Source organism: Medicago truncatula, chromosome 7 (genome assembly GCF_003473485.1).
Source record: "Medicago truncatula cultivar Jemalong A17 chromosome 7, MtrunA17r5.0-ANR, whole genome shotgun sequence".
Classification (NCBI taxonomy): Eukaryota; Viridiplantae; Streptophyta; class Magnoliopsida; order Fabales; family Fabaceae; genus Medicago; species Medicago truncatula.
This window is the reverse complement of record NC_053048.1, coordinates 44,353,999-44,374,849: the sequence shown is the minus strand read 5'-3', so window position 1 is coordinate 44,374,849 and position 20,851 is coordinate 44,353,999. Positions and strand designations below refer to the sequence as shown.

Here is a 20,851-nt window from a genome sequence, read left to right as displayed (position 1 = left end):
TCTCGTTCTCATGTCTCTATCAAGTATCAACCCTCACAAATACAATGCGACGTCCACGTATATCTTTAGAAGCTCTTAACAATTGTAATGATCAGTGGTTTGCATATTTATTATTGTTTGTTACGTGTCTAAAATGGATTCTTTGTTAGGTTTGTATTAATGTTAACTTTTTTTTTTTTTTTCTCATCCTTTACTTGATGCTTTTTGAAGCCCCAAACTTAAAAATAAAAAAAATAAAAAAATAAAAACTCATTGGAGAAGGATTTTACCCGAAGCCCCAAACTTTTCTAAAATGGATTTTACCCGAATCCCTCTTCCAAAATGGATTCATTTGAACTTATTGAATAATCCAACTTTTTATGTTCAATTAACTTAAGAGTAAAATTTTTAACTGGTTTTCTTGTTGAACATCAAATGAGTATGATACCTTTGAGTTTTTTTGTGCAATATTATTCGTATAACATTAAAAAGTTCAATAATTTATCCTTTGTTAACCCATTTTTATTTATTAATTCATCATAATTAAAATATTTTTATCTGTTCTAGATTTCTAGAAGGCTAATAAAAAAAAAGTATTCCCGCAAATATATGTTATTAAGATTTTATTTAGCTTATATTTATCTGTTTATTTATTTGTTTGGTAAATATTTATCTGTTAATTTATATAATGAGATAAATAAATCACACAAATCTATTTTTCATATATATATATATATATATATATATATATATATATATATATATATATATATATTCCTTTTAATTTTGCAAAAATGACATTTTTTACGGAGATCTAACTCACACAAACATCACTTATGTGACACAATATTAATGGTATACTCAACATGTTTTCTAACGAAGAGATGATTTAACTGGTTCATTGAAAAGTATAACTCATCTCTTGAGTGAAATTATCGTGATATTTAGCCTCGTTCTTCATTTAAATATTTTAAATATTATCTTTTTCTTTACTCAATTAAACTTTACCTAAAATGTAGAACCGAAGAAAATATTATTATTTTTTGACTCAATTAAATTTTACCTAAAGTGTAGAATCCAATACATTGAAATCAGACATCTAACAACTTAACATTTCTAACACATTCTCTGAATTTTGATAAAATTTGTATGAATCTTAACCGATAAAAACAAAGTACGAGTAATCAATTCTGATGATAAAAAAAATGATAATTTGACAACTAATTAATAATTGAGATTTCTTGAAGAACAATTAATAATTGAGATATGGGCAACCAAGAGAAGAGAAGTGAGGTGGCAAGGGTGCCACGTTAGAATTTAAAAGAAGAAAAGAACTCAACAATACGGCATTCACTCAAAACGCTCTTTCCTTAATTCCTTAAACCCTTTCTCCATCTATTACAATGCATGTGACTCATTTCTCAAAGGTTTAACAAAAACACACTAAAACCCCATTCATTCATCTCCAAAAAATCTCACTTTCTTCTCTCTCTATCTCTCGCTTTTCTCTTTTTCTTTGTGAACTCAATACTAACCATGGCGGCTATCCAGGAATCACGGAAGGATCAACCCAAAACGGCACCGTTTCAACCAGCGCCGCCTTTTGTTGATTCCTACGCCAAAGATGCAATGCTTGCTTGGTTTCACGGCGAGTTCGCCGCCGCCAACGCGATCATTGATGCTCTCTGTGGTCACCTTGCGCAGATTGCTCCATCCTCCAACGATTACGATTCAGCTTTTACGGCCGTACACCGGCGGCGGTTCAACTGGATCCCTGTTATTCAGATGCAGAAGTATCATTCTATTGCTGATGTGACTCTCGAGCTTCATAAGGTTGTTGAGAACAAAACTGAATCGGTTGAAGGAGTGAAGAAGATCGATGAGGAAGTGGTGGAAAGTGTCAGAAATGGCGGCGTTGATGATCCGGCGGAGGTGACGGTGGAAGATGATTCGCTGGTCAGTGAGATCACTGATTCGGGTAATGAATAGTACAACGATTTTTTTTTTTTTAAGTAGTATTCTTGATTCAAGCTTCACTTTTGGCTTTGTTATTTTTAATTTGATACTGATTTGTAAATTTCTTTTTTCCTCAGGAAAGTTGATTTTTTTAATTTTTTTTTTTTTTTTTAATGGAGTAATAGCTTGGGTTTGGCACAAGCACATACTTTATGAATTTTTTAATGGGCTTGGAAAATGAATATTTGCTCGTTAATATGACCCAAAGATTAAACATTAAACTTTTTTTTGGTATACTACTATGAAGGAGAACACTTATCGGATTGGATTAGATGTGTTCTGGTGTCGGATACATGTTATGTCTATCACTTAAATGTCGGCGGCTTGTCTTGTCGTATCAAGTCTGGTGTCTATGTTTGTGCTTAATAGCTTGTAGATGAGTTCTTTAAAAAAAATTCTAAAAGAATCATACTGTTTCACGAATACATTGAACAACAAATTTTTGGCACGAGAAATAATTTTCTAAATTTTTGCTATGAACTTTGAAGTCAAAATCTGTTGCACAATGGTAGAGCGCAGAAGTCGTTCAACGTTTTTGATTAATTTCATTTCCAAGACTCTTTGTAATTTCCAATACATGAGTAGTTAGGCATCACAAAAAACATCACAAAAGGTGTTTGTTTTCATACAAAAAATATTGCTCGCAGAAAACATGGTTGATAATTCATTTTAAATGCACTTTTGTACAGTATTTTTGTTGGTTATATTTGGTGTTATGGTACGGTTAGTTGTTGGAGGCAGGACCAGGGTCGAATAATACAACGTTGATGTAGTAGAAAACATCTAGAGATGTGTGCATTGATTTTATTACACCGGCGGCGTAAACAACAGAGCCTGATTGCTTGCTGCTGTTGTAGTTGACGTCACGTGATTCCCTCTAATGGGATCGCATCACGTGCCGGTTCAAATCTGGGTGAGTGGGTAGTTGGGGGTTTTGACAAATTTGATGCTATTCCCTATGAAACCAACAGCCTGCTCAATTTTAATTCAACAGGGTCAACCATGTTTTGCTCCTGCTTTAATGGGTGAAGGATCCAATGAATAAAATGGTTAGGAAATTAGAGAACCCAATTTTGCTACACTAAAAAATGTAGTTTCATGATTTTAAAATTAAAAGAAAGAACAAAGAAATGTTTTTAGTAGCTGGATGGATTCACCTAATTGGGGACATGTATTGTTGCTACCATGTAACGTTTTGTTTTTTGCAATGGCCTGCTCAATTTGTCACTGTCTTAACTGGACTGTGGAGTGGGGACATTAGGTACTGGTAGTAAATCAAACTGGTTTTTGCAAGACGGCAATATATTTTTAACAATCACCCTGCAAAAACATGTGCTAAGATGGTGAAATTATGCATTGGATGAAGTCAATCGATCGTCCTCTTTGATTGAATAATGAAATTTGCATCGATTTTTTTTGGTCTGATGCACAGGATCTCAGGAAGTGCAACATAGTTTTATGAACAACAGTATATGTTCAAATCATGAAGAATGTGAAGGACGTCATTTGCAGTTAAGGTGCATAAAAAATTTCACAGCAAAGGAGTTTGTGAAAGGGCATCCGGCAAGTTCTTTTGTTTGTGAACTCAAATGTGATGTTTTTAATATAGATAGGATTTATAGAGCTGAATTCAGTAGTTTTTTGGGATGAAGAAGCAGTTGGATATTGTTCATTGATGGGTTATTGCAATTAGCAGGTGAATGCTGTGAAAGGATTGAGGTTGTATGAGGACGTTTTTTCTGAATCACAACTCTGCAAGCTGACTGATTTTGTGAAAGAGATCCATGCTGCTGGCCAGAATGGGGAACTTCCAGGTGAATTTTGCAGGTTTTAATGTAGGGATCGGGAACTTATACAAAGGAAAAAACTTCTTTTAATTTATTTTATAAATCAACAATTTAGTACTACACTGTGTTATCCTTAATATTGGATTGAGAGTTTGAGGGCTTGTATTTGATTTTGTTACCGATAACAAGACTATTTCGAGATAACGATTACAATCTAATGCCCTATATTGTCTACAGCCATTAACAAAATCTTATTGAATAAAATGCAGGTGAAACTTTTATACTATATAACAAACAGGTGAAGGGGAACAAGAGAGAGATGATTCAGTTAGGTGTTCCCCTATTTGGGCAGATAAAAGACAATACCAAAAGTAAGAAGAAGTCATTATACTGAAGATTTGACAGTCTTCCTTCACCTTGACAAAACTATAATCTGGTTCTTGTAATCACATGCATTGCAAACAATGACTTTAAATTATGAGAATAGCATAAAATTCTGTTTTTTGTCTGTTTTTGTTTACAGGCAATATTGAGCCAATTCCACCTCTTCTCGAAGGTGTCATTGATCACCTAATTCAGTGGCAAATAATTTGGGATAACAAAAGGCCAAATGGTTGCATCATCAACTTCTTTGATGAGGTAAATTGTTCACGCTTCTTGATTAGTCAAAACCCAGAAAGTTGTTGTGATAACTGTTTTGTGCAATGAAGTAATTGTCTAGTAATGCCTATACAATTTTGTAATTTGCAGGGGGAGTTTTCTCAGCCATTCTTCAAACCACCACATGTGGATCAACCTCTATCTACCCTTCTTCTCTCAGAATCTACAATGGCTTTTGGGCGTATTCTTATGAGTGAAAATGATGGGAATTACAAAGGTCCACTCATGCTCTCTTTGAAGCAAGGGTATGTATCAAAGAACTTCCATTCATTTTAACACTCATCTTCCATTTTATTTTAAAGATACTAGTAACATTGCTTGATACAAAAGCAGAATATCTTCATCATTTACTCGACATTATGCAAGTGAATAATCTAAAATTGTGAATTGCAGCTATCCAAGATTTTTAGAGGATGAGATTCAAACTATGTGTTTGTATAGATTGTAGACACTAGGGAGACAAAAAAATCTTGCTTTTGTCTAGTAAAGTAAATATCAGTTGCTAGATAGCAGAAATGACACCTAGTTTCAAGTTTTCAGAATCAGCAGTTGCACAAGGTCATATTAGAATTCTCCACTCTGATATTGGAAAGCTTAATTTTCCTATAAGTATCTTTTTTTTCATGTAAGTCACGCTCACATAATGTTTTTAAAGTGGTCAAGCTCTCCCTTTTCAGTAAGCTTTAAGTTCCTCCATGTTAAAAGTCTTGGGTTTCTGATAAGTGATTTCAACCCATTTTAGAAGCTTGTGTCAATAAGTAGTTATAGGATTGCCTTAGTTAACATATCTTATTACAGTAGTGACAGTTTTCCATTTGTAGCATTTAACTCTGACATCATTGTTGTTTTAGTAAATATAGTTTAAATTATTTTCAATTTTTGTTCCTTCTTTTTTTTCAGCAAAAATGGGTATCTTACAGAACATGATTAGTTAATGGAATACCTTGCAGGTCTCTTTTAGTGATGAAAGGAAACAGTGCTGACATGGCAAGCCATGTGATGCGTCCATCCACTAACAAGAGGGTGAGCATCACCTTCTTTAGAGTGAGAGGAGACAACTATCAAGGCCAATCAACAAGTCCTCCAACGACAACGTCTGCAATGACTCTTTGGCAACCCAGCACTCCCAGTCCACTTGCTTTGCCAAATGGATCACTAAGTTGCTATGAGGCTATGGACATGATGCCCAAATGGGGGTTATTTGGTGCTCCAGTGGTCATGCTAACTCCTATGCACCCTATGACAATGAATCCCAGTAACCTTCCTTGTGGCGGGACTGGAGTTTTCCTGCCTTGGAAGGGGCAACCAAAAAAACAGCCAAGGTATCTTCCACCGCGTGCCCATAAAGGACGGGTTATGGCATTACCTTCCCATGTTGAGTCACACAAGGAAGACTCTACTACTGAACCCACAATTACTGTTGAGCTATGATTTCAGACTCAGAGCAGCCTTGCGTTTAGAGGAATCTGAATCAAGTAAGGGGCTTTCAGAACTCAGTTATGTGCTCTGCGGTAATCTATTTTGTTGTACAAACGTGCCCAGGTGCTGCCAGAACAGTTCCTTTCATCCATTTCACATTTTTCCTTGTAGTTGCTTTTAGATAACATAGACTCGAGTGTTCACAAATAGTTTATTTTGGGTTCCGATCAGCTTATAGGATCTGGAGAGGTTAGCTTCCTAGTTTGGCAAATGTGAATTAACATCAAAGGGTAGAATTTTGTATGAATGGATTGGTTATTTATATTTTTATTTTATAAACTCGTGGTTACAGCATTTACTTGTGGTTATATGTGAGGATTGGTTTGATGGAATATTGTGATTATTATTATTTTATAAACTTTCTTTTGAAGAAGCCAAACTAGCCCACTGAATTGGCGGCACCAAGGAAAATCAAACTTGAGACCTTGAGAGAGTACACTCCAAGGTCACAAGCCATCACCACCAAACCGGGTGTATTATTATATAAACTTGAGAGCATGAGTTGTCATTTCTATTCTCGATGGTTACCTGCTGTATCAGTCTCAATCGCAATTAAAATATCCATTTTCTGTTTATTTTGTCTGCAATGAAGTATATATTCCTGGGTTAAATGTCGCACACTACAAAAAACTGGCCATCTACTTGCATATTAATGCTATAAGTTTTTTTTTTTTTTTTAGTTGTATTATTTGATGCAATAAGAAGCTTATGGAATAGATAGCTAAATCACAATCTCTGATTCTCATATGATTAAATACATGTAATTGGCCACCCATAAAGGATATGATTCATAAGTCTTCAAGTTAAAGAAACATAAATTGGAAGTAGAAATACCTAGCAGATCATTGTAATTTTGAAGACATTTCTGTGTCAAAAAATTAAAGAATCATAAGTTGTCAACCTAGTTGAAATAACTAGTAACATTTGACAAAAAATTAAAGAGAAGAGAGATGTCTATAAAGACAATTGTTTTTTCATACAATTACTTGACATCATTCAAGATGTTGAACAATGAGATAACTACTTCTAAGAAATCTATACAAATATATATAAAAATAAAACAACGGAAAGCTAAATTTCTGTTGCCAAAAGCACACTTACATGTATATATAATCAATCTCAAGCCTTGGCAGGCTCATCATCATCTTCAATATCCCAACTCAAATCTTCTTCCTCTGCCGCGGAACTCAAACGCTTTCGCAAATCAATTTTGCTTGGGCTACCACTGCCCAATCCCATTGCCTTCTTTTCCTCATTGCTACCAAGATCCTCAATCTCATCCCACTCAAGCTCTTTCTCCCCCTCCTGCTTGGAGTTTTCACTTACCACCTGTGAAGTCTTTCCATCCCCAGCATTCTTCTCCATTGTCACTTTCTTATCAGCAACAGCCGCAGAATCCTTCACTTTATCCACTTGGCTTCGATCACCCTTCTCTTGAACAACCTCCAAATTCTCATCAACTTTTGATTCCTCCATCATCTTGTTTTGCAATAAACTATCTCTTTTTTCAACCTTAGACTCTTCCCCTTGAAAATCATCCACTTCTTCCACATTATTCAATCTCTTATCATCAAAGTCATCATCTTCATACTCCTCATCTTCAACATCCCAGCTCAACTCCTCATCCTCTTCCCTCGACATTCGTTTCACGAGCTTCGCCCTAACATCCTCAGCTTTCTTAACCTTATAAACCTTATAATAATACCTCAACCAAAAAGTTTCCCTATCAACAACATTAGGAACCAACCTTCTATAAACACTCTCCATTTCAACATTCTCTCTTAACAACTTTTCCATTTCATCCTTTTTCCCTTCCAACGAAAACTCCAATTTCCACTTATTATACCGCTCCAAATCAAAAGGTTCTTCTGTATAAGTATCAGAATCACCTTGAATTGCATGAATTTGAGCATCAAATCTACTATACAGCTTCGAATTCAAACTACTCTGTTTTTTAACCCTCTTCTTCTTCTTCGACTCAGATTCTGATTCAAGGATTGCGTCTTTGCTTTGAGATATGATCTGAGCCGTTCCTTTAATCACGGTGTTTCCGAATTGGTCGATGACGTGTCCAACGGTTTCGAGAGAGTCGTGTGCGACTTCTATCTCCTTCTGCAAACCTGTGCCGAATTCATGAAGATCACGACGGTATATTTCGATGACGGATTCGGATTTTTCGCCGACGGTTTTGATTAGGTTGCCGATGTTCTTCCACGCGGCGGTGGGATTGAACGGCACGTTTAGCGAGTCGCTGGAGGAAGCGGTATTTGTTTCGGATCCTGATGGGTCCGGGTCGTCGGAGAAAACGGTTTTGAAGAAATTCATTGAGAAATGGTTGAATGAAGAGATTGGAATAAGAAATTGAAAAGAGTAATGAAATAAAAATAAATGATGAGGATGAAGATTATGAGGGTCCCACAACGATGAGATTCACGTACGTATCTACAACTAAATTTTGAAAGTACAACAAATCTTAGATCATCATTGTTCTCCTTTCTATTTTGAAACTAACCTTAAAAAATAACTCAAATTTTATGGTACATCCAATATATTTAAGTATATGGATAGACTTACTTTTTAAATTAATGATTAAATAAGTTGTGTTTTGAAGAAAAATATTATTTTATATCATTTATATTTATAATAACTAAATCTTTCTTATTCATCAAAAGTGTTAACAAAATAAAATTAATTTTTTTTTTTGAATTTTTAGCACTCATAATTGATAACTTTGATTATATTTTACGATAATACGTAAAAAAAAAATTACTATGATTCTTATAAACAATGAAATGATGTTCTATAAAATATAAATATTGACAAATAGTTATTTATTTCATAAAAAATGATCGTTAATTTATAAAATTATGAATAAAGAGTATCAGTACACCTCATTTTGTGAGTGTACCGTAGAAGATCCCCAAAAATATTATTGTATGTTAAAATTTTAAAAGTCTTAGATCATCATTGTTCTCCTTTCTACTGTACACCCAAATATTTATACATATCCAATACTCCAAATTAAAATGACGAATAGTTTTTTGACAGCATGGAACAAGTAAGTTTGAGTAGATTATAGAATTAGCACCACCAAACTTGTGAGTTTTGCACTTTGAGGCTTTTATTTTATGATATAATTCATTTTAATTTGATTTAATAGATAATAAATTTCAATCGTTGAACTTAGTGGCGTTGTCCGGACCCTGGATGAGGGGTTCAATTTTTTTTACTTCGATTAATAAATATTTCATTGATCTAGGTCCAAACACACAACATAGTAAGCAACTCTATATCCACCTCATATCAATGGTTGGATAGAACTCACTCAATCATGTGTTGAAAGGAAGAACAAAAACAATACAAAAAAAGTAGATAGAAGTGGATTAATAGTTTATTACAAATAAGCTCCACAATGGAGACCCTCACATTTGAAGTCTTAAACGGGTCCCACGTGGACACATCATTTTTTTTATTTTTTAATAATAGTATCTAATAGGTACTCAACCACTCCAATGGAGATCCTCCATCAAAAAGTCTAAATGGGTCCAACTAATAACTATTTATTATTGAAAAGCACCTCAAATAATGATTATTTTATTGAAAAGTGGTGTGGGATCCACTTAAGATTGGGGGTCTTAAGTGAGACCATGTGTCTTAAGAGACCTCCAATTTTCTTTTTTCACTTGAAGTACCTATTAGGTATCGGGTCTTAAATAGTAAAGATCCTACCAATGTAAATGCTCTAAGCAACTATAATTTTCTGAGCAAATTACGCAACTTCCAAGAGGGCAACTACATGCTATAACTTTAAGTTGTAGAGTAAGACTTCAAGCATGATTAAAATATTTCATCACCATGATTCACAACACACCAAAACAATGCAGGGGTTGATCCACACCAGGAAAAAAAGAAAATCATAAAAATGTAGAGAGAGGTTGATCCATAAAAATGAGTGAGTTGAAAGTGCAAAAAAAGTTGAGGGTATGCAATCAAAAAAACACAGGGGGTTCATAGTGAAAAAAATGGATTATTGGTGCATTTTTCTAAAGTTGAGGTATGCATGTGCATCCCCTGACTTGTAGGTGGCTCCGCCACTGGTTGAACTCCATTCTTCTACTCCTTCATCCCAATTATTTCATCCCAAATATGAAGATTACACTTTAAACTAACCCATGTCATGAAACAATTGGCTCTAACATTAACTTTGAATTAAAGAAAAACATTGTGGATCACGATCACGTAACTTCCCTTATTTATAATGCAAAGCAGAAATCAGGTATATTTGAAAATACTGATAGAAAAACAAATAAAAAAAACATAAAATTGTACCATGAAAATACAAGAAAAAAGGTCACACAAGAAAGCCATGCCATCAATTTTCCATTTAAAATCCAGTACTAGTATTTCAAGCAAAATTAATGGAGAGAAAGAAACAAAGGAACATAAATGAAGTTTTGTTCAAAGATGTTTGAGATGAAATTGGTACATAGATGAAGTTTTGTGTTGTTATGTTTGAGATGATGAAGGTTGGAGAGAAAATTGTGATGGCGGTTAATGATTTGGCTTTGTTTTGATTAAAAAATTAATTAATTACTTGACTGAAATAATAATTTGTACAATTTCTGGGGAGTTAAATTGAATAGACAAGTGTACCAAAACTCTTTTCATAAGTCAATATTTAATAATGCTGACATGGATCATTTAATTGAAATGACTATTTTCTATTGGTTAAACATTTGAGAGTACCAAAACACTCAATTTTGTTTGGAGTACCATAGAAATTGCCCTTTCATTATGCATTTTGTTAATCAATTTTTTTTTCTTTTCATATTTGGCTAATATAAGGAAATGTTTATAAGAACCGATATGATAACAAGTAAATATATTAAATGATTGATAGATAATATTAACAGAGTATTTTAATGTAAGATACTCACTCCGTTTTAAAATGAGTGTCATTTTATGTGTTTACACACATATTAAGAAATACAATGATTAAAAGAAAGAGAATGATTATTTTACCAAATTATCCTTATTAACTATTGGTTAGTTTTAAAAGTAATATTTTGGAAGTAGTGTGCAGAGTATTAATTGGAGGGTAAAATTGAAAAGAAAAAGTTATTATTGCATTGGAAACTGAAAGTGACGTTCATTTTGAATTTTTTGTTTTAGCTAAAACGACACTCATTTTGAAACGGATGGAGTACTATTTTGATTAACATAATGCATAATCATTGATTATTTTAAAATTTTGATATATTAAAAGATTATTGTGGTTATTCGTTACACATTCAGAGACAAAGTTGACTAATTTATTCAATAAAAATGTTATACAACCGGTATTCTCCTTTTTTAAAGAACAAAAATATAAAACTATTTTCCAAAAAAAAGTCAAAAGTTTTCGTATAGTATCAATTGTATTTTTTACCATTTAAAAGTAATTTGTTAACATCATTTTATATACTTTCCCTTCAACAAAAAAAAAATCATTTTATATACTTTTTTTTTTTTTTTTTGACAAATTGTGTAATTTTATTACCATCCAAGAAAAATATTGATGTCTCTAATATAGGAAGCCTCAAGTCGTGACTTAATCATTCTCTTCCCTACAATTAATCCCACCAAGCTCCATCCTCCCATTTCCCTCAATCATTCCCAACCTTCTTTTTTCATCTTCGTTCTCAACCTAGCCTCACAAAAATTAAGAATGCCTCCTCCTTGACTTTACCCTCATTTTTTCAACATTAGGGGGCAGGAAGGATGGAGTTTTGGAACCCAACATGGCAACATGCCAAACTCCCCTTCCTCCTCCTGTCTCTTCTTCCCTTTCTCCTTCTCCTCCTCAACCTTTGCCATGTCAGCGCCACCACCGGCGACATGCACGTCAACATAATCCTAAAGCCCATCACCTTTAGAGAAGCCCCTTCCTTTCGCAACGGTGATGCGTGCAACCAAGAAAGAATACACATTGCCATGACACTTGACTCAAACTATCTAAGAGGTACAATGGGAGCCATTCTCTCCATCTTACAACACTCAACATGTCCTGAAAATGTGGATTTCCATTTTCTTTGGGCAACGTTTGAACCTGAGGTCTATTACGCCATCAAATCCACATTTCCATACCTCAAGTTCAAGATATATCGATTTGAATCAAGTAGGGTACGTGAAAAAATCTCCAAATCCATTCGCCAGGCCTTGGACCAGCCTCTAAACTATGCAAGAATATATATTTCTGATATTATAGAGGGTCATGTTAAGCGAGTCTTGTACCTTGACTCTGATCTTGTTGTTGTTGATGACATTGCAAAGCTTTGGGAAGTTGACTTGGGTGGCAAGGTAGTGGCTGCACCAGAATATTGTCATGCGAATTTCACAAGGTATTTCACCGATATGTTTTGGTCGGACCCAGAACTTCCACGTGCATTTCATGGTCGGAATCCTTGTTATTTCAACACAGGTGTTATGATTGTGGATGTTGAAAAATGGAGGGAAGGGAGGTATACACAAAAGGTGGAAGAGTGGATGAGAGTGCAGAAGCATAGGAGGATTTATCATTTGGGTTCTTTGCCTCCTTTTCTTCTTGTTTTGGCTGGGGAGATAAAGGGTGTGGATCATAGGTGGAATCAACATGGTTTAGGAGGGGACAATATTGAAGGTAAATGTAGGAGTCTTCATCCTGGGCCTGTTAGTTTGCTTCATTGGAGTGGGAAGGGTAAACCTTGGTTAAGGTTGGATTCGAGGAATCCTTGTTCCGTTGATCATCTTTGGGCACCTTACGATCTCTATCGTCCAACTTCTCATTACTTTGAAGATTGAAAATGACGGTTGAAACTTTGAATACGGTGCAGCAACTGTAAGTCCGCTAGATCTATAACAAAACGTAGAAAGAATTAATTAACCAACATAATTTATTAGAGGTAGATATCAATAGTCATTGGTTTATGTTTTTCTCTTTTTGTTAGGAAAAATTGAGGGAAATAAAGTGCTAAATTAGGGTGAAATAATAACTTGATTGGAATTAGTTTACCATGGGAAGGATTAACATTGCATTTTTGCAGTTTGGAAGAACAGGTTATGGTTTATTATGCAAGGCACTTGAGAAGGCAAGGATAATATAAATGGAACAATATCACTCATGGTGTTTACCTTTTTTCTTCTTCTGGGTTTTGGGGATAAGGAAATAAATGGTAGATTTGTTTGTAGATGATAATATCATTTGTATCAGTGCCAGATGGATGGACTGACCAAACTTTTGTCTTCCATATATGATGATACCTATGAATTTCATTGTTTTAAACATCCTGATATATTTTGCACATGTTCTTAGCTCAATTTCATTGCCAATGTTAGAATATAAGTATTGTGGCTTTTATCTTGTTTTTTGGTTTGATAGTGCATGTTATTATGTTAATCCACAGGGCAAGCTGTATATAAATTATTACTGTATTTATTATTTTCAAACCTATAATCCAACATTAACTATTTTCCATGCTTTAGGGGATTAAAAATGGCAATTTAAAAGGGACTAAACTAAGAATATGCTCATTTCAATGAACTAAAATTTAGAAAACAGCTTCTGCACCTCTTCATAAGCAATTTGGTCTCTGATCCTGCTACTTATTTGTAAATGGACTACTTGTATGAATGAGTTCACTAATTTGAGCAGGTTGCATTAGTAACAATTGATGGTCCTTCAATATTCATGGCCATCACTCATGTATCTCATTCTCTCTATCTTCCCCTTTCTATCTTTCATCTCTCTTTTTGACACTGATCTCTCAGTGTCAAACAATTAAGCAATAGTTCAATATTTAAATGACAATGAAACAGTGGTGCAATATTAACACTAGCTATTTTTTACTCTTAATATTTCATTCATCACAAACAATATGATAACATTGTCTTCTAAATTTTAATTTTCGTCTGGTCAAGCAGATAAGCTACTGCAAACCAAAATCACAGTGATACAGATCATATGTACTATAAACCATGACTAAATTACATTTCATCTTTGGGAGGATGTTGATCTAACTAAATAATTTTAATTTTTCTGAAATGTCATGCACAATAAAGAATGTATAAGCATTTTCTTCCTTTGACATCTAACTCCCTAGTAGACACAAAAGCACCTGGAATTTCCACGCCGAATTCTTTCATCCTTTGTTGATGACTGTGATCTATGGAACACTTGAAGAAATGTTGCATCTCATTTGCTTTGTCATGTATAATATATAATTGAGATCCATGAGAAAGTCAAGAGTCAACTGGCCTTCAAAGAGTTAACCGCCAGGTTGGGCCAACTAGTCTGTTTTCTGGAGCCATCCAAGCTGCAAGAAAAAGAAAATATTGTCAAATCTTGATAACTTGGCTCAAAATCAACTCACTTTTTAGTACAAAGTAACACAATTAAACTGTTGATGATAGAGATATTTTACTTTAGTCTATTGCTCATTAGAGGAATAAATCCTAAGAAATTGTATGTACCTTCCATGCATACATTCCAAAGAAAGCTATTATATCTGCCGACCAAACAACAGCAAAGGACTTCAAAAAGAATGGGATTGCAACATTGAGCAGGGGGACTAGGAGGAAAAGATAGTTGAGAGCTTCTTTCTCATTCTTTGAGCAATCTCGAGCTCGCAAGGAAGGAATTGCTGCATATATATAAATGAATTGCATTTATCACAAAACTTTTACTCCAAGTAAAGAATCATAGCAATTAGATCTTGCATGAAGGAGCTGGAACAACTATTGGTCATAATTACAATCAGTTTCAAAAGCAAAATTGTTCATTTGAAAAAACTAAAGTCTGATGATCCTCGCCTTATAAGTCTGGTTTATGGAATTGAGTTACGATACAAATCTATGACTCTATTAAAGTCTATCCTAGATATGTTAATGGGTCACCATTGGGTAATACTCAAGTTTAACATTGGCTAAAGATTATGTCTAAATACAACTTATAAATTCTAGACAATTTTCAATTACAAGCTAATTTTGATGGGTTAAGTTAGACACAAATGTCTCAAAACCTAATATTCTTTCTCATATTTACAAAAGGTTGTGAAATTCAAATAACCAATCAATCAAACATTCAGCAGAATGATAACTGGAAAAGCATGAACTGCCATTCCAGCACTTGTTCATTTATGCAACTTTCAAAATCAAGATAAAAAATTGGTAGGTTTTGAACTTACTGAACATCCAAATGGACCACATTCCCATCAATCTCCAAAGATCAGGTTGGTCTGAAGGGAAAATGAGATTAAAAGACAAAGCTCCACCCAATAACATTGATACATACGCTTGAACTTCAAAAACAGTATACAAGGTACTTCCAGGCACTGCGGGGTTTTTTGACGCCGTGGAAGCTCTCGGTGCAAAGGTTGCAGCTGTCTTCTGAGCCACCTATCAATTCAAAAGCAAACATTTCAAAAACAAAAATCACCATTTTTTCTATCTTTCTAACACCCTCATATACTCTCAAGCAACATGCAACAACAAAAACCTTTCTAAGTGAAGCCCCCTGTTTCCATAAACAACTTAATTAAGCACTTATAGTATAAGCGCTTATCATATATATGATTGTGTACAAGTTATTTCTATAACTACATAGAAAATAAGTTGAAAACAGCTTATTATCATGGCATAGACTCTTTCCATGAGTTATCCCAGATAGTCTGAAAAGTGACTATGTCAATAAATAAGCTCAAATAAATCAATACAAACAGACCCTTAATCAATTTTTAGAAAAGCATAGATTTTTACAAAATGGGTGTCCTTAAAACATGATTTGAAATGAAAATTGAAGGAAGATGGTCTGAAGCAACCAACCTTTTTAAGTTCTTTGTCTATTGGAGTAGAAAAAGTAGAAGAAGTGCTTTCTTCATTGGTGTTGGATTCAACTACTTTAACCTCTTCTACAACTTCTTCATTGGAAGTTGCACATGCAATGGGATAAGGTGAGCGTCTAAAGGTTGAAAGGAACTTTGGAAGGTTGCTTTTGTTGGTTAGAACTGGAGAGACTAAAGGGTAGGGTACCCTACAAAGGTAATGGTTTGAAGAATGGATTAAAGTGTTCATTTTTTCTTTTGGGGGTTATGAAATTAAGTTGTCGTCGGAAACTCGAGGATGGTGATGAGAAGATGGAAGATAAGGAATGTGAGGTGGAGTAGTGACTAGGAACGCCGCGATGATGTGTTCAAACAATGAGGAACCACCTTAAACTCTTAATTAACGGTGAGGATTTGAACTCATGTGGGTTGGTTTAGTCGTGTAAACTTGAAATGTGGACCCCACGTGAACGTTGGGATCGGACATTTCAAATTAGTCGATTTTTTTTTTTATTGGATATTTAGTTTAAAAAAAAGTTGTATGAATTTGATTGTTTGAACAATCAATCATGTGACATATTAGTTTGAGATTAATTTAAGTTTATTTTTGTTAGCGACCTAATTGGTAGTAAGAAAATTATAAGAATAAGTTATTGGATAAATAGTTAATAAGATATACATGAAAAATTGTAGATATGGAAAGTATCATCATTTTTTAAGACTCATAATTTACTCTAAACAATCTTTTAAGAGCCAGTTTCACAAATATAACAAGATAATTTATATATGATAGTCTATAGTTTATCGTATGATTAAATAAGACATGTTTGTTAATAGTCATTTTACCGTAAGTTTATGGTTTACTTTAACTAGCTTATTACATTTTTTGATAAAATAATTCAAGTAATTTACCACTAAAAGTTTATAGTCTATCAATATTCTTTCAATTTAACCATCTTTTCATCTAAATTGAAAAGAAATTAAATATTAATTAAGCACATTTTTTATATTATGTCATTTTTTTAGTAATGTTATACTCCCTCCGTCCCATAATAACTGAGTCATTTGCAAAAAAATATTATCCCAAAAAAATTGACCCATTTCACTTTTCAACACAACATTAATTACTTTTTTCCAATTATAACTTTAATTAATACTACTTTCATCACTCTCAATTCAATATATTCTACTTTACATTTATGATAAGAAAGAATGCACAAATACTTAACAAGATACTCAAAACTATCTCTCTCTCTCTCTTTCACTTATACACTTTTTCTTAATATGTGTAAAAAGAAAAAAAAAATCAGATAAAACGGGACGGAGGGAGTATCATATTTTTACATTAGTTCAACTTTTAAGTTTACCAAACGGTACAAATTTAGTTAAGAGTTTATAAACTAGTTTCTTAGTTATATATTATACTATAAAACCATCAACTATAAACTAACTTACTAGTTATACGCTATTTTTTTAATACCAAATAAAATTTAAAATTGATATGTGGTTTTAGTCAAAAGAGACTAATATGAGATATAAAAAAATTGTTAAGTACTATTATTAAGTACTATGTTTGTTAATATGATTATTAAGTACTATGTTTGTTCGATTATTTATTCCTACATATTAACGTAAAATTTATTTGATTATATTATGATGTCTTCGTGAGCTTAACTTAATTGATATTGATAATGCATAATATATGCAAGGTCCAAGGTTCAAATCCCGACCACCAACAAGAAAAAAAGTTATATTATGATGAGAAAATCAATATTAATTCTAACAGAAGCAGCATGTTAGGAAGAAAAATAAAAATATACATTAAAACCATTTTCCTCAATTATGCATGCAGATTATTTTTACAATATTTATCGATACAATCTTAAGCAAATTAATGTTTGTTCTTTACTCTAGATTAGAAGATTTTATTTAACAATTAGTGTTTGTCCGGTATCTAATCTTACTATAAATAAAGGCGAGAGTGTTTATAAACATTAGACGTCAATATGTCCGAGTGGTTAAGGAGACAGACTTGAAATCTGTTGGGCTTCGCCCGCGCAGGTTCGAACCCTGCTGTTGACGATAATGTTTTACTTTTTATTTTTTATATATCACTTGAAAAATCATAGGTTGACGTATTTAATTTAATTTTTTTTGGTACAAAGACATATTTAATTTAATTGGTCCAAAATAAGATCTAAAGTTTAAATGGTACTGTATTAATTATAGGATAAAATTATCTACCAAAAAAAAAAAAAAAAAGGATAAAATTGACATATTTCCTGGTAGCTTTTTCTCTTCTTCTAAATTTCCTGGTAATTATTAGAAATTTGTATTAGGAAAAAAGAAAAAGTTCACTTTTTCTTTTTGAAGGAAAATAAAAAATGGACTTTCCTTAAAAAAAAAAAGGACTTAATATTGTAGTATGATACTCTTGCTATTGGTGGTGAGTGGTGACTGTATTTTTCCACTCGAAAAAAATGTGACTCTATTTTTCCCCTCAAAAAGAAAAAGGCGACTCTAATTTTATTTTTTTTTATTTTTTTCTTTATGAAATAATATGAGCTTGTTTTACTAAAAATAAAAGCATAAATTCAAAATTTCATTAAAGTTATGGCAACTAAAAGATTAGACATCTGTGATCCTTTAAGTTTAACGTTTGTACCTTTATTCTTCAAAAAAAAGTTTGTACCCTTAAAAAAAGTAACGTTTGTAACACATTAGTCTTTTGTGTCTTTTTAGTTTCATATTACTCATTTAATTGATGTAATATTTGCACCATTATTTTCCGTCCATCTCAGAAAACTTAATTGTTAGTTAATGGTTGGTATGACACTGTTAAGGTTGACGTGGCGGGTCCAAAACAATAAAGTATTATTTTTTAAATTAATTATTATTTACGAAAACAAGAAAAATAAAGAAGAAGAAAAAATCAAGAACTCCTTTATTCACACTTCTTCAACATTTATTTATGTCCTTTCTTCGCTCTCTCCTTCAAGAGTTATCATCTTCATTTCTTAAAATCTAGATTCTTTTTCCAATTTCTTCATCCAACCACCACCTCCATCATCATCATAAAATTTTTCTCACCATCTTCAATTTTCTCCGCATCAACAAAACTCAATTTGCACTCAAACAAAACTCAGTTTGCACCTAAATTAAAGATTTTGTTTCTTAAATTTATGATTAAAGAAACTTAATTATCCGGTCTCATATAGACACGCATACTCTTTCCGGTCTAATATTTAAGTAAAAAAAAATAAAAAAATTACTTCACACTCTTTAACAAAAATAGTTAACTTAATTAATTTTACTCAAAGTAATAGAAAAGAAATGGTATTATCTAAAATATTGTTCTTTGAAGAAATGGTATTATCTAAAATATTTTTCTTTGAATATTAGAAAAGATATTGAAAAGTAAAATTTAAATTAATTAAAGGATATTTTAGAAACGATATTATAAAAAAAAAAAAAAAATTAAGGAGCAGCGTGTAACAAGAAAGAGAGGATTTCCGCTAGTGTAACAAAAAATTATGCATAACAAAAAAGAAGAAGATATAAAATAGGAAGTAGCGTATTTGTTAAGCAACTGTGAAATATAAATAAAAGTCGAGAGAAGCCATCATCCATAATAACCCTAATAGCGATAACTCTCCATAAGATCACTCATCATGAATCGTATCTATGACCTGAAAATAAGTCCAACCGAAGAACCAACATTTACAATCCCAAAAGATGATCCTTTTAGTAATCACTTTTACATTAATTTCCATTACATCCAATTTAACTTTCCCTTGCATCTCAATGCATCAATCTCATTATCGACTTGTAAGACTACGATGTATCAAATCCTGTTGATTCCTTGTGACATCTTATGTAATTGCGATGAAATTACACCGTTAGATAAGGATGCCAACACTTTCTTATATTACACTTTTTCCTCCATGCCTATTTCTCCTGACATATTAAAACAAATTCTGTCAAGATATTGGAAAATATGCTAAGGAGATGGTCGCAAACAACAATGAAGGTCATAATAGGTGGGAGATAGATGTGACGCTTTCTGTCTATACATGGTATATTGAAGCTGAAGATGCTCTGGACGTCGTACTTCTTATAATAGGTGGGTTGACAAACATTGGAATGGATAACTCATCTTGTTACTCTACAACTCAATGTTCAATTTTTCAATTTGTTTGGAAGAGCTCTTCAATGGATCAAAGTCACAATGTGTTATGACAAAATGTTTGCATGTTTTTCATAAAGACTGTATTTTCCAATGGTTCAAAAGTTGCTTCAGTCATCAATCATCCGTCATGTGTCCATTGTCTCGCAATATTGTGATATTTTAAAAATGCACGGAGTATTTTAACTGGATTGTGTATTTTCTTTTCCTTCATTATACATAGTATTATAAGGTTGTTTTTAATGTTCTTAGTATAATGGAGAGTTATCGCTATTAGGGTTATTGCAAAGGTATATATTTCTTCCATTTATTACGTAAACCTATATACTCATATAATTACTTGTGAATTAATCAATTTATTTAAAAATATGCTTCCTTTAACAAACAAAAATATTTAAAAATGTAGATGTATAACACACACTACAACATATATATAGATTGAATTCTTTTCTTTCCTTCTCAGTTTAATTTGGTTAATTTGATTGTACGAAAGAGAAGGGGTAGTTGGTTTTGTTCTTGCTTCCACCTTCTTAACCCTTTATTGTGTATAGTGTTCTTCCAAAGATTTAGAATAATGTGAATGAAATGAAGTTACTCAATTTGTAGCTTTGGATTACGAAAAACTAGACACAAAATTATACTCCTGCGGTTCTCTCTTCTCTTCTCTGATTACTTATTTTACTTTTTGGGTCATGCTAACTTGTGTCTTTAGGACACATGTTAAGGATTTTATAAATGATAAATATTTATTTATTTTTTGGACAAAATAAATGATAAATATTTATTATAAAACATTAATTTTCAATTTTTAAAAAAATAAAATTGACACAATTTTCTTAAACAAATTTTTTATTTTAGGTTCCTTAACACGTGTCCTAAAGGCACAAGTTAATATTTTCCTTATTTTT

At 32.7% G+C, this 20,851-nt stretch overlaps 4 protein-coding genes and 1 non-coding gene across 5 annotated transcripts; 3 read left to right on the top strand and 2 right to left on the bottom strand.

Annotated features, from left to right (window-relative positions):
- The first annotated feature begins 1,308 nt into the window (after positions 1-1,308).
- Positions 1,309-6,294, top strand: LOC25499069 (RNA demethylase ALKBH10B). The gene is made up of 7 exons (XM_013594221.3): positions 1,309-1,957; positions 3,428-3,558; positions 3,692-3,809; positions 4,052-4,153; positions 4,306-4,421; positions 4,533-4,687; positions 5,393-6,294. The coding sequence occupies exons 1-7, from the start codon at positions 1,516-1,518 to the stop codon at positions 5,871-5,873; spliced, it is 1,545 nt and encodes a 514-aa protein (XP_013449675.1). The 5' UTR covers positions 1,309-1,515; the 3' UTR covers positions 5,874-6,294.
- Positions 6,295-6,639: 345 nt separating this feature from the next.
- On the bottom strand, positions 6,640-8,337 carry LOC25499068 (protein DOS2). The gene is made up of 2 exons (XM_013594220.3): positions 7,023-8,337; positions 6,640-6,786 (listed from the first exon to the last, which is right to left on the bottom strand). Exon 1 carries the CDS (start codon positions 8,244-8,246, stop codon positions 7,041-7,043), a length of 1,206 nt encoding a protein of 401 aa, XP_013449674.1. The 5' UTR covers positions 8,247-8,337; the 3' UTR covers positions 6,640-6,786; positions 7,023-7,040.
- A 3,542-nt stretch (positions 8,338-11,879) lies between these two features.
- On the top strand, positions 11,880-13,104 carry LOC25499067 (probable galacturonosyltransferase-like 4). The gene has a single exon (XM_039828236.1). The coding sequence runs from the start codon at positions 11,895-11,897 to the stop codon at positions 12,738-12,740; it is 846 nt and encodes a 281-aa protein (XP_039684170.1). The 5' UTR covers positions 11,880-11,894; the 3' UTR covers positions 12,741-13,104.
- Positions 13,105-13,764: 660 nt separating this feature from the next.
- On the bottom strand, positions 13,765-16,150 carry LOC25499066 (protein RESISTANCE TO PHYTOPHTHORA 1, chloroplastic). Its single transcript, XM_013594218.3, has 4 exons — positions 15,759-16,150; positions 15,122-15,332; positions 14,409-14,578; positions 13,765-14,251 (listed from the first exon to the last, which is right to left on the bottom strand). The coding sequence occupies exons 1-4, from the start codon at positions 16,005-16,007 to the stop codon at positions 14,225-14,227; spliced, it is 657 nt and encodes a 218-aa protein (XP_013449672.1). The 5' UTR covers positions 16,008-16,150; the 3' UTR covers positions 13,765-14,224.
- Positions 16,151-17,757: 1,607 nt separating this feature from the next.
- On the top strand, positions 17,758-17,839 carry TRNAS-UGA (transfer RNA serine (anticodon UGA)). The gene has a single exon. It is a non-coding gene; the product is annotated as a tRNA-Ser (tRNA).
- Positions 17,840-20,851: the final 3,012 nt, after the last annotated feature.